General features: G+C 42.0%; 1 protein-coding gene across 1 annotated transcript in view; it reads right to left on the reverse strand.

Moving 5' to 3' along the window:
* The window catches only part of FER1L6 (fer-1 like family member 6), a 107,762-nt gene that overhangs the window by 76,486 nt on the left and 18,718 nt on the right, over positions 1-12,558 (reverse strand). The window contains exons 9-12 of the mRNA XM_038388273.2: positions 11,579-11,910; positions 7,137-7,245; positions 4,443-4,629; positions 903-1,023 (exon numbers count right to left, since the gene is read on the reverse strand). Coding sequence (XP_038244201.2) covers positions 903-1,023; positions 4,443-4,629; positions 7,137-7,245; positions 11,579-11,910 — 749 coding nt within the window. The remainder of the gene's footprint in view (positions 1-902; positions 1,024-4,442; positions 4,630-7,136; positions 7,246-11,578; positions 11,911-12,558) is intronic.

The raw sequence follows: 12,558 nt of genomic DNA on the forward strand, positions 1-12,558 counted from the left end.
TCCCTAATGTACTCTTATTGGAGATGTTTCTGGGATAAGTAGTGCTCTTGGGGGGAGGGATAGCTCAGTGGTTTGAGCATTGGCCTGCTAAACCCAGCGTTGTGAGTTCAATCCTTGAGGGGACCATTTAGAGAACTGGGGCAAAAAAAATAATTGGGGATTGTGCCTGCTTTGAGCAGGGAGTTGGACTAGATGATCTCCTGAGGTCCCTTCCAACTCTGATATTCTATGATTCCTATGATTCCAACTCCTCTTCGTCTCCAGCGATAAGGTCAGTTTAGAGCTACTGACTGGGAGTGGGTGCTTCAGAATATGCTACCCCAGTCAATTAGCCAACCCAGAAGAAATCCTTTGCCCTCTACACACTCAGTGTGATCTGGAATATCATTCAGAATGGCTGTACTGTAGTGTGTATATATAGCAAAAGGATTGGGGGAGAGTCTGGGACTCATCCCTGGCAAGTGAGCAAGTTTAGGCTGTTGCATAATGCCAAGACTGGCTTTACATAACTGCTTCCTCAGGGAGACAGGGTGAAGCTGCCTATGGTAGCCCAGGAACATGCTGGGGTCTCTACAGGCCAGGAGCTACATAGGCTTATTTGGATAGGATAGACACCAGAGTTGGTTGGAAAATAATTTTTTTTCCTATAGAAAATTTAGACAAAAACAACAAAATATAGCTTTTGTCAAAATTTTCAGTGGAAAACAGAACACCTGAAATGCTTTTGCTCTTTGACTAAAAATTTTCAGTATTCTGAGGGGGCAGAAATTGAAAATTTGTGAGGAACAGACACTTTCCACAGAGGTTTTTATTTAGTCAAAAACCAAATTTTCCATCAAAAAAGGTTTTGACAGATACTTTCCAACAAATACTGACAATGTGTAGCACCAGACAGATCTTACCAACAGATCTACCATTTTCTCTAGGACATTGGATAAGTACAGTCGGAAGGTCTGATCTCCCCAGTAGCTCTTTATGTAGACACAGGGTTTCTTCTCATCATACGGCAAGTAGTGATAGTTACTGTGAAAATACATTAAATGCTGTGAAAAGTCTGGAATCAGATGTAAATAACAGGCCAAATCCTTGGTTTCCAGGATTATATGGGTGTACTTCACTCTGTTGTCAGAGGACTGACCACCCATAGATACACCATTTAATCTTTGAGTGAGTGTATAATAGTAGTGTTTGTGTAAGTAGTAATTGCACACCTGTTTGCTTAACTAATTTTTCTTTTTAATAAAGTTGGGTTGTATCATTCAGAGTGTCACCTAGTGGTTCGATACTAAATACATTTTCTGTAACCAACCTAGAGACTTGCCCCTGAAAACTAATCTGGGTTTTTATTGCACCGTTATCTTTAACAACATCATATTAATTGGGAACATTTCAACATAATAAGGTCACAAAAGGCCATACTGGCCCACACTATTGGAGGAAAAGAAAAAATCCATCCACACACTCATCCCCCAGAGAATTATATGATGCAAACTCATTGAATTACAAACAGGAGTGAAGAAACAGATTGAAAGAGCCAGAAGAGTACCCAGAAGTCACCTACTACAGGACAGGCCCAACAAAGAAAGTAACAGAATGCCACTAGCCGTCCCTTCAGCCCCCAACTAAAACCTCTCCAGCGCATCATCAAGGATCTACAACCTATCCTGAAGGACGACCCATCACTCTCACAGATCTTGGGAGACAGGCCAGTCCTTGTTTACAGACAGCCCCCCAACCTGAAGCAAATACTCACCAGCAACCACACAACAAAAACTCTAACCCAGGAGCCCATCCTTGCAACAAAGCCCGTTGCCAACTGTGCCCACATAGCTATTCAGGGGACACCATCATAGGGCCTAATCACATCAGCCACACTATCAGAGGCTCGTTCACCTGCACATCTACCAATGTGATATATGCCATCATGTGCCAGCAATGCCCCTCTGCCATGTACATTGGCCAAACCAGACAGTCTCTATGTAAAAGAATAAATGGACACAAATCCGATGTCAAGAATTATAACATTCAAAAACCAGTTGGAGAACACTTCAATCTCTCTGGTCACTCGATTACAGACCTAAAAGTCGCAATATTACTACAAAAAAACTTCAGAAACAGACTCCAGTGAGAGACTGCTGAATTGGAATTAATTTGCAAACTGGACACCATTAAATTAGGCTTGAAGAAAGACCGGGAGTTGATGTGTCATTACACAAAGTAGAACTATTTCCCCATGTTTATGTTTTTTCCCCCCACTGTTCCTCACACGTTCTTGTCAGCTGCTGGAAATGGCCCATCTTGATGATCAGTACAAAAGATTTTTGTTTTTTCTCTCTCTCTCCTGCTGGTAATAGCTCACCTTAACTGATCACTCTCGTTATAGTGTGTATGGTAACACCGATAGTTTCATGTTCTGTGTAGATAAAATCGTCCTACGGTGTTTTCCACTGCATGCATCCAATGAAGTGGGCTGTAGCCCATGAAAGCTTATGCTCTAATAAATTTGTTAGTCTCTAAGGTGCCCCAAGTACTCCTGTTCTTTTTGCGGATACAGTCTAACACGGCTGCTACTCTGAAACCTGTCACTGAATTACGATTCCCAGAACTTCTTGACACTTTCAAGGGTTGGTGATGTTTTTTGTTTTTGTATTTGCAGAGGGGATGATTTGGCCCTATTGTGATAGAAAACACTGTACTCTTAAAAGAATGAGACTTGACATCCTGTCATTAATCTCGCTATGAGGAACCGAAAAGAGTCATTTTTTCATGGTTAGTTTGTCCTTGTTATACATTGTTATATTAAATATGAAAAATCCTGGCAATTTAATGGTGCCTGTTTGCGCGGGTGGGAGGGGCTGCATGTAACTGGATGGCAAAGCCATTTTCTATACTTTTGTTAATCTGCTAGCAGTGTGAAATGCCAAATGGGATTTTTTTATTTCTGTTTTTACTGTTAATTTATGGGCATTAGCACAATATTTATTTGACAAGTTGAATGTCCTGCTGAAGTACTGATTAATAATAGGAATATCCTTTCAGTGACAGTGATTACAATTATCAGTGACATTCCTGCTGTCTGATGGCCCTGGCAGGTCAAGTGGCTACAGACACCATGAGAAGAGAAAAATAAAAAAAACAGAACAATTTATATCCACACAGATTAGAGGGAAATGGATCCTTAATGAGACAGAGCTTTATAAACATGTGAGCAAGCTAAATATGGAATTGCAGGTTTCAAGAGTGTTTCATTCTTTTACTGCAGCTGTTTAAACCTGAATTTCTGTCAGGGGAAAAATTAAAAATCCTGCAGTCTGCTTTATAGGATAATAACCTAGCAGGAGCCCATTCTGTAGCACTGTTATGGGAGAAGAGGGGCAACTATATTCTTGACAGACAATGATTTTCATTTCTGTAGTGCCAAAAAAAAAAGAAAATAACAAAAAAGAAAAAGTGAAAGAAAAGCCTTACAAAGTCTTTCATTCCTCCTTAATTTCATTGACCATTATTTAATTTAATTGCATGATTTACTATCAGGAAGGATCCGATCCAAACACTTCTGAACTTTGTGCAGGTTCAGAAACCAAAACAGAGATCTGGATCCAAAATTACGAGATGGTCCCTATGTCTAACTCCTGCTGGCAGTGCCTTGAAGCCTACAGGAAGAGGTACTGTCAAGTTTTGGACCTCCTGTATTCTAGAACTTCCTCTGCTTGGCACTCCGTAATGTCAGGAATAGTTCTATCTACTACTGTGTTTTATTGATATCGTTGACATGAAATGAAATGTGTGAGTGTGAGAGAGAGACAATCACCCCCGTACTTCAAGAAGTCCATCTGCAAACTTCTTTTTGTATTTATTTGCTCCATCAACTCTCCATCTTTTCTCCATGGTCTGTTCTTCTGTTTCCCCCGCTACCTGTGCTATTATTTGTTATTTAACTCTTATTTTCCAAATCTTGAAATGTTTTGGAAATTAATCTGATTATCTACAAAATTAAGGAACAGATTCACATACCCTTGTTCACTTGAATACTATTTACACTTCATGTAGTCTCTCTGATTTCTACTTACAGAGTAAGTGACTTATCACTGCCATTAAGGGTATTGGACTCTGGACCTAAATTTATACTGAACAGACTTGAAAAAGCTACTCTCCCTTCTCTGATTCTATCATGTGGCACTGTAATATAATCTTGTTAAAGACACCAAAAGTTCTAAGGCAAACCCTCATTTGAGCCAAGATCCTACGCTGGTGTACCCAGCACAGATCCATTGACTTGCATAGGGCTTTCCTGATTTACAATGGCCAATTATGTTTTAGCATGTTCTACAATAGGCTGTTCAGTGCTGCTAGCAATTGTTAAATCAAAAACCTACATCCTAGTGTTATAGGGCAAAAGCCAGAAAACTATACATTAAGGTCATAAAGTTCAAACGTTCTACCGGTTTCCTTCTGTGAGGAGTGGCTTCTCAGGGTGGGTGGTGGATATCATTGGTATTCTAATGTCATGTGACACTTCACCCTCCCCTTCATGCAGTAATGGGGCACTTTCTTCCTCTTCTCCCTCATGTCCCTTCTTTTTACCATCAGCTTCCGGTGACACTCCATCAATAACATTTCCAAAGTTACCTAGAGATACAAAATAAGGTTGTAAGGGCAGGGAATGGAATCAGGCTACACAGGCTGATAAACCTGAGTGAACTGTAGTTCTTTGCTTTATTGTTAATGCACTCCAAAATGGCATTTGCCTATTTAAAAAAAGTGATATAGGAATGTAGATATTTTTAATTGTTCCAGTCCTTGACGGCAGCTCCCATTTCCTTATTTCCTACTCTTGTGCAGGAGCTGCCCCTAGCAGAGATACCTAGGCTAACTCCTGCTCCTTGTTTCTATCTGTCTTTACAGCATTACAAGGGTTTTTCTTTATAGTGAAGAGCCTAGATGGCTGTAGAAGGAGCTGCAAGCACCAAGTGACCTGCCAGGTCTCCACTGACCAGCTCTCTGAATAATCTGTTCCCAGTAGTCCCTAGTCTACAGTTTGAGAATCACTGGTTTAAGCACTGTATGATGGTATAGAGGTCGATATACAGCAGGAGCTGGATTGTCCTCTTGCAATGGTTTTACACTGGGGCTTTATAATGGTGTGAAGCCTTAGTGCTCATAACAGACCTCCGTGTTGTCCAAGAGACTGTCAAATGGAAACATTAGGCTCTGACAAATTCGGGGATAGGAGGGAGCATGTCCTGATAATGAATGCAGAGAATGGTAAATGTCTGGGATCCAGACAGTATGGATTTAGTTAAAAGCTCAGCAGAGTTTGTGATATTTTTACAAATTTCATTACAAAGTTAAAGGAGCCACAGGATTCTTTTGTAGAATTGCTGGAGTGAAGCACGAAGCGAACAAACCCTGTGTACAAAAAAACCAAAGTGATTCCAACTGAACCTCTCTGCCCCCATCTCTTAGCTGACTATTCTGACAGTGCCCTGTTGTCTATTGGTTATGGCAGCAAGGGTTAGCCACATTACCTGTCTAGGCTCCACCCCAGCAAGATTAATAAGGTGGTTACTTCCTTTAACTGGTAATACAGGACTGCTATACTATATATATATATATATATATATGTAGGTATAGCAATGTGCTGCCTTTGAAGGGGTGATGCTGCCCTCTAGTAGCTGGCCCACAGAGAGAATATGGAACTTACATTAGCTAATAGAATTCTAAAAGGCACCTGAATTTTTGGAGTGGATAGTACAGAGTTGTAGCCCCAGCTCCCAGCATGTGCATGAGATTTCAATGGTAATTGTATCTGTTGTTTGCAACACATGGGTCCTAATTACAAAAGCTGTTTTCAGAAGTGTTAAAGTCTGTTTTCATTTAAACTAATTTAGTATTGTATGGGTTCAGAAGGGGCCTTATTAATGGCAGTGCTGTGGGGAACACACACTCATGATGCACAAATTTCATTAATATCATACCTATAGACATGTACCAGAGAGGGCAGTTATCAGTGTTGACATGAGGAGGGTATGTATTAAACTGGCTATTACAATTTTGATTAGAAATGGGCTTGAGGCTGAAATTGGGGTCTGAATCAGACGCTAAAATGTTCCGACCTAGATTTTGGTTCATTCCAATGGCTATTAGCCACATTTGGATCCCAGTTCCAAACACGCACAAAGCTGGAGAGTGCCAGAACCATTTTTCAGGTCCAGACTCACTGCCAGTTTTAATGTCTAACACGAATTGGTCTTTGGCCTTTATTGCACAAGTACACAAACGAGCTTGCTGTTAATTTTGGCTTATTTTCCCACTGAATGTCAGCATAAGTCAATATTACACATTGCTTTGTTTGCCTATGAGGTCCCTCCCTGCACTCACATTCTTCAGAAGGAACACATATCCAGACACGTGAGCGAACATAAGGAAAATACGGGACTATCACTGTGCACAGAGACCTCATTAGGGTGGTAAACCAAAAAAGGATGGGTGAAGTCCTTCAGGTGAAATCAGGTTCAATCCAGGCTTTCACCTGGAACTGATCTTTCTGAGGTTTGAAAATGTTCAGTTAACATTTATAAAAAGATCTTTCATTTCTCTTTATGCTGCACTTAGAGCAGTTCCTGGCCCTGCCACCAGAGCTGCAGAGGAGCCCTTGTGCAGCAGAACCAGTAGAGGGCAGGATATAGCCAGGCTTCTAAGAGGAGGTGCACCTGTGGGTGTAGTGTGAGACTCAGCTCTGCACTGACTTCCTCTACACCAGCATGCAGGAAGGGCCAGGGTGTCAGTAGGGTTGGGCCAGATCCCCTGCACAGAGGATCCATTAGAGCCACAGGAGCTGCAGGGGATCATCCCTCTCAGAGATACCTAGGACACAGTCTACTATGCTAGATGGCAGTAGATGAGAGGATTTGGACCTATGGAATCCAACTGTGACTGAAAACAACAAAGACTTGGTGCTTCCAGGGTGAGTGGAAGAAGGAAACACCAGAAAAATTGTGACACCCAGTGCCATGACGTTCAGAGATTAATTGAAATGTATAGGTATTTCTCTGCAGTCAGCCCCTTCAATAACAGTCACCTTGATGCACTGAGAATTAACTCCTTCATTGGAGAAGCGTTTTACATATCCTTACCAACAGAAACCTCAAAGCTTATTGGTTTATCTCCAACTTTCCTGTCAATCATCGTGGCTTCAAAAAATGCCCCAAAGAGAAGGAATTCCTCAGAGTCCTCTTTGTGGATCTGTGGGGGGACAATGACATTGGTTTTACCTTTTACTATTTTCTTAGCACACAGAACCAGTGCTTAATTTGTGTCAGGGCTTGCCAGGGCTGATCCCTCAGCACCTCTAGGCTTGATAGTTCATAGCCCTGATGCCTCTGGGCTTTTCACATCAGTTATGAAAATAAAAAATTTGCTTGAGCCTCGGCATCTAATTGCTTGATCCCCGGCACCTCTTTCATTACAAATTAAGCACTGCACAGAAGTCTCTATGAATGGTTTCAGTATGTTCACCTACCATCATACAATCATTCAAATTATCTGTCTCTAACAATTCCTGGGCACTATTTTTGTTTCAGTGCTACAGTGAAATTTCACGCTCTTGAAATAAGTCATATTAAACTTAGTGTGGCAATATAACTTCCAAGCAATGATGTAGTAAACTACAGTATATAGCATTCTAATGAATTCCGACCCTAGAGTTTTCACATCTGTGCTGCCGTCTTGTGGCTCCTCAGAGTCACTTCATAAAATCATAGAACTGTAGGGCTGGAAGGGATCTCAAAAAGCCATCTAGTCCAGCACCCTGTGCTGTAGCAGGACCAAGTAAACCTCCCAGACCATCCCTGGCAGGTGTTAGTCCAAGTTATTCTTAAATTTCCAGTGTGGGGGATTCCACAACTTCCCCTGGAAACCTATTCCACTGTTTAACTATCTTTATAGTTGCAATTTTTTTCTCATATCTAACCTAAATTACTCTTACTGCAGATTAAGCCCATTACTTCTTGTTCCTACTTTCTGTGGGCATGATAATCATTGATCATTGTCCTCTTTATAACAGCCCTCAACATATTTGAAGACTGATATAAGGTTCTTCCTTAGTCGTCTTTTCCCTTGACTAAACATACCCAGTTTTTTTAACCTTTCCTCACAGGTCAGGTTTTCTAAACCTTTTATTAGATTTATGGCTCTCCTATGGTCTCTCTCCACTTTGTCTACATCTTACCTAGATATGGCGCCCAGTATTGGACACAGTACTCCAGCTGAGACCTCACCAGTGCTGAGCAGAGCAGGACAATTACCTCCCTCATCTTACATACAACATTTCTGATAGTGCACTCCAGAATGATATTAGCCTGGGAGATGCTGAGCATTCTCAAGTCAATGAGATTTGAAGGTGCTCAGCATCGTCTCAGGAAGCACTCAGCACCTCGCAGTATTAGAATTCCTATCCAAAGCCCATTGCAATCAACGGGAGTCTTCTCATTCAATTGGCTTTGGGTCAGACCCCAGGTACACCGTTAGTAGTTCAAAGGCTGTAAGCACAGTGATGTTATGGATGGTTCTCTGACATTTTCTTTCACTGTGTGCATGCTGATTTACTGAATGTAAATCCGAGCACAAGTTGGCCCAGTGCGTCTCCTAAAAGACAGCATACCAGGGCAATGAACGAAAGAAACTATGTATATTTTAATACTTGTTTGCCTGCCTTTCTCAAAGGAACAAGCTGCTCTTGGTATAGCCCAACATATATATGTCTTGAAATAACATATTTCATATGACATAACAGCACTGTACAACTGCAGGGGATAGCTCTAAGTTGAAAGAAACATCAGCATGTCATAGTAAAACTACCAAAGACAATGCATTGCAGTTGAAGTTCAGTTTTGATTTCCCTGTTATATGATTTTTTTTTAACATTACCGTGAAGCCTATGGCAATGAGTGAAACCAGGACTCAGAATCTGTGCCACACTCTTCAATTCCCATTTACAAAAAGTAATTAATTCTGAATGCTCTTTATGTTCTTGGTGTTGTGCTCAGTCAGTAATGTCAGATTATAAGGCACAGTGATTTACCCCAATCTGCAGAGAGACCTCATAAAAATGTTGCAAATTTTATCACTTTTCAGTTTATTTGTCATCTCCAGCATTCTTGACTTCCCTTTTACATGTCTGTAACATAATGATTCTGTCTACAACAGCAGGAAATATATTTGAATGTCAACAAGGAAAGAATATCAAACAATATGGAGATGTGTTATTGCATTTTATTCATTCTGAATTTGAGTCAGACACCAGTTGCTAACAATTATCTTGATTGCAATAAATCCTTATGGTTACTATTACAGTAGTGTCTATTTATCCACATGAGATACTTCTATAGCCCCTATTACTTCATCTGAGTACTTAACAATCTTTAATGTATTTATCCTCCAAACACCCCATTATCCTCATTAACAGATGGAGAACTGAGTTATAGATACTCAAAGGTATTTAAGTTCCTAACTCCTATTTAAAATCAATGGGAGTTAGATACCTTTGAGGACTTGACCTAAGTGACTTGCCCAAGGTCACTGTGGTAGAGCAGGACATTTGAACCTGGGTTTCCAAGTCCGGTCTAGAACCCTAGTCACTGGACCCTTCTTCCTCTCACATTGCGCTAGGCCCTTTTAAAACAGAAAGGGACTGAGCCTCAGGCAATGTAGATCAGCTTAACTCAATTTGCATGAAGTTAATGGAGCTACACCAATTTACAGCAGCTGAAGATCTTGCCCCTAATAAGTTGTGATACCTGCTCCAAAGAGCTCGCAATTCCAGAAGAGAAGCCATATGAAGGATAAGAGAGAGGGGGAAAACATGCAGTTGGGCTGCTTCTCCTCACACTTCCACCAGTTTCACACTAGTGACTTTAATGGTGCAACAACTGATAGCATAAATAAAGGAAGACAATCAGACCCAGTGCCTATCAATCCCAACTATCCCCGCTGGCTCTAAACCTGGCTATTATTAGTTGCCAGTTTCTTGTAGGTATTGCAGCAGAAGTGGGCCTCGAGGAGGGAGTTAAAGGAGGAGAGGCTAGTGGCCTTAATGACTATGAGCCAAATTCTCTGCTGGTGTTAAAAGGTGAAATTCTACTGAAGGCAATGGAGCTATGTCCATTTACCCCAGCACACAATTTGGCCCTAATTCAGGGAAGGTAGCCCTCACTACCATAGTGGCAGTCTGCAAGCAGCATTCTCCATCCTGAATGACCTAAAGAAAGGATATGCTGATGGCCATAGACCTGCGAGAGGCTAGTTTCTGCCCCTTCATATCACAAAGTTTTCTAACACAGTAGAGCCTTTTGTCCACCATGCTCAGATGCCCATTAAAGGTACCCACTGAGGATGGATGGAGCCTCCCAATTCAATGAGTGCACTACAGTAAAGTGCTGAAGGGGCACTAGCTACCTGCAGCAGCACCCTTTGTCCCAGCACCACAATCCTAATCCCAACCTAGTGTGGAGGAGAAGCCACAAGTAAGGGGATGGCTGGAGAGCAAGCCCGCCCCACACTCACCCCAGAGCAGTAGTTCCTGTCCTGCAGATCGGGGCCCAGTTCCCTGCTCTAAGCATTGCGACCTGGCACACAGGGTTGCAATGCCCCTCAGGTTTGGCCTGGCTGTCCCTCCATCGTCATAAGTGGTGCTGCAATCCTGTGCACAATGCCCAGAGTGGGGAGCCAGGATCTGCAGCTGCAGGGGGAGTGTAGGGCAGACTCGCTCTCACCCCTGCCCATGGGCCTCCCCTCTGCACTGGGCCAGAAGGAGTGTATATTTGCCTGTGAAAATGTACATTTATCAATGCAATTCTGCTCTTGGGGTCTATACCCAAATATGATTAACGTGAAGCCACGCACATCTATCAATAGTGTATCAAAAACATTCAGTATTTTTGCACCCTTGGTTTTATTATTTCTGTAGGTGCACTTGAGCCCATGAATGCACAGTAAAGTCACTGCTGGTGGCCACCCATTGTTTCGGAAACAGTTTATTTCCAAGAGAGAATGAGGAACCTAATTTTTAAATGTGGGTGTCCTACATCCAAAAACTAAGCTTAAATAAAGCTACTCAACATTAGATTGTGAACACTTCAGGTCTAAGATTTAGGAACATGGGAATTGCCATATTGAGTCAGACCAATGGTCCAACTAATCCAATATCCTGTCTCTGACAGTTGCCAGCACCAGATGCCTGAGAAGAAGGTGCAAGAAACCCCACAATAGGAAGATATGAGACTGAGTCATCCTATATCTGTGCAAAGCCTATATGTGGGTGCTTGTACAGTACCTATAGTAAACAATGATTTCCATCCTATTCAACATATGATATTAATGAAATATATACATTTATGATCCATTTGCATGGCAAACCCTGTAACTGGATATGAGCGCATGACCCCACTGTATCTGTGGTGATTCACATCCAGGTTACAGATCTGACTGCATGACGGAGGCCTTAGTTTGTCAACTAGCTACATACTTTGAACCAAGTATCAATCAATCTCTTTTATATATAGATAAATTTTAAACTAACCTCAGCAGGCACATCAAAAGACTCAACTTCCGCCTCAGTGGAGTTTGCCTTGTCTGAAGGAGAAGATGATTTCCCATCCTCTGCTTTGTCTGTTTTCTCTTTCCCTTTAGATGCTTTGGAAGGTAACTTTATCTCTTTGACAATCTTTGAAAATTTAGACTCTTGTGCTCCCCCTGAAAGTATCTCCACTGCAATTTCAATTAGGAGGCGGCCTCTAAAGGAGACACCTTCCCCAAAACCTTCATTGAGCTCATGGTGGTCGTCCATTAGGCTGTGGTTCCTAGGTGAGCCATAGAGATTGATCCAAGCTGGTCCAAAGGTAGGCAAGAACCCTGGAGATGATGCATATTTTACAACATTTGCATTACAAGCTCTCACTCTCTCACACACTGTTTGCAGAACTCAGTTCTCTGAGAGTTTTACTCATAAAGGGGCTCAATCTGGCCCTACTTCTAGGGGTCCTGGTGTCCCTCCAGCTGCAGAATTTGATTTGGGGAGGCTGTACATGTGTGCATACCCCAGTACATAGCACTGCTCCACGGGGGAAACCTGTGTACTGTCACCTAGGGACTAGGGTGGTGCAGCATGAAACAGTATCTACCACAATGAGCCTCCTCCAGCAATTCCCTCTATGGTGCCATAGCCCTGGAGTGGCTCCATTCATGCTCGGCAGATTGAGACTGGGATGTGGAGGGAAGATCCCTATCCTTGGACCAAGGAGTTCCAATGCCCATCCTGTTACTTGGACTGGGAACTGGGGAGAGGATTTAGCTCTATGACATTTTAAAATGGTTTATTTTTCTCTTTTTGAGTAACTAGGAACAAATAGTTGCCATTGAGTCGATCAGAAATAGAAGGCCGGTCTGCCCCTGAAAAGTGATACATACTTGTTTGCCTGGGAATTCAAGAGCCATTGGCATTAGCCCTGAATTCACATCACTTTACCCTAACTGAATTAGAAATGCCACATGGTAACCGAT

The sequence above is a fragment of the Dermochelys coriacea genome, chromosome 2, assembly GCF_009764565.3.
Source record: "Dermochelys coriacea isolate rDerCor1 chromosome 2, rDerCor1.pri.v4, whole genome shotgun sequence".
NCBI classification, from domain to species: domain Eukaryota; kingdom Metazoa; phylum Chordata; order Testudines; family Dermochelyidae; genus Dermochelys; species Dermochelys coriacea.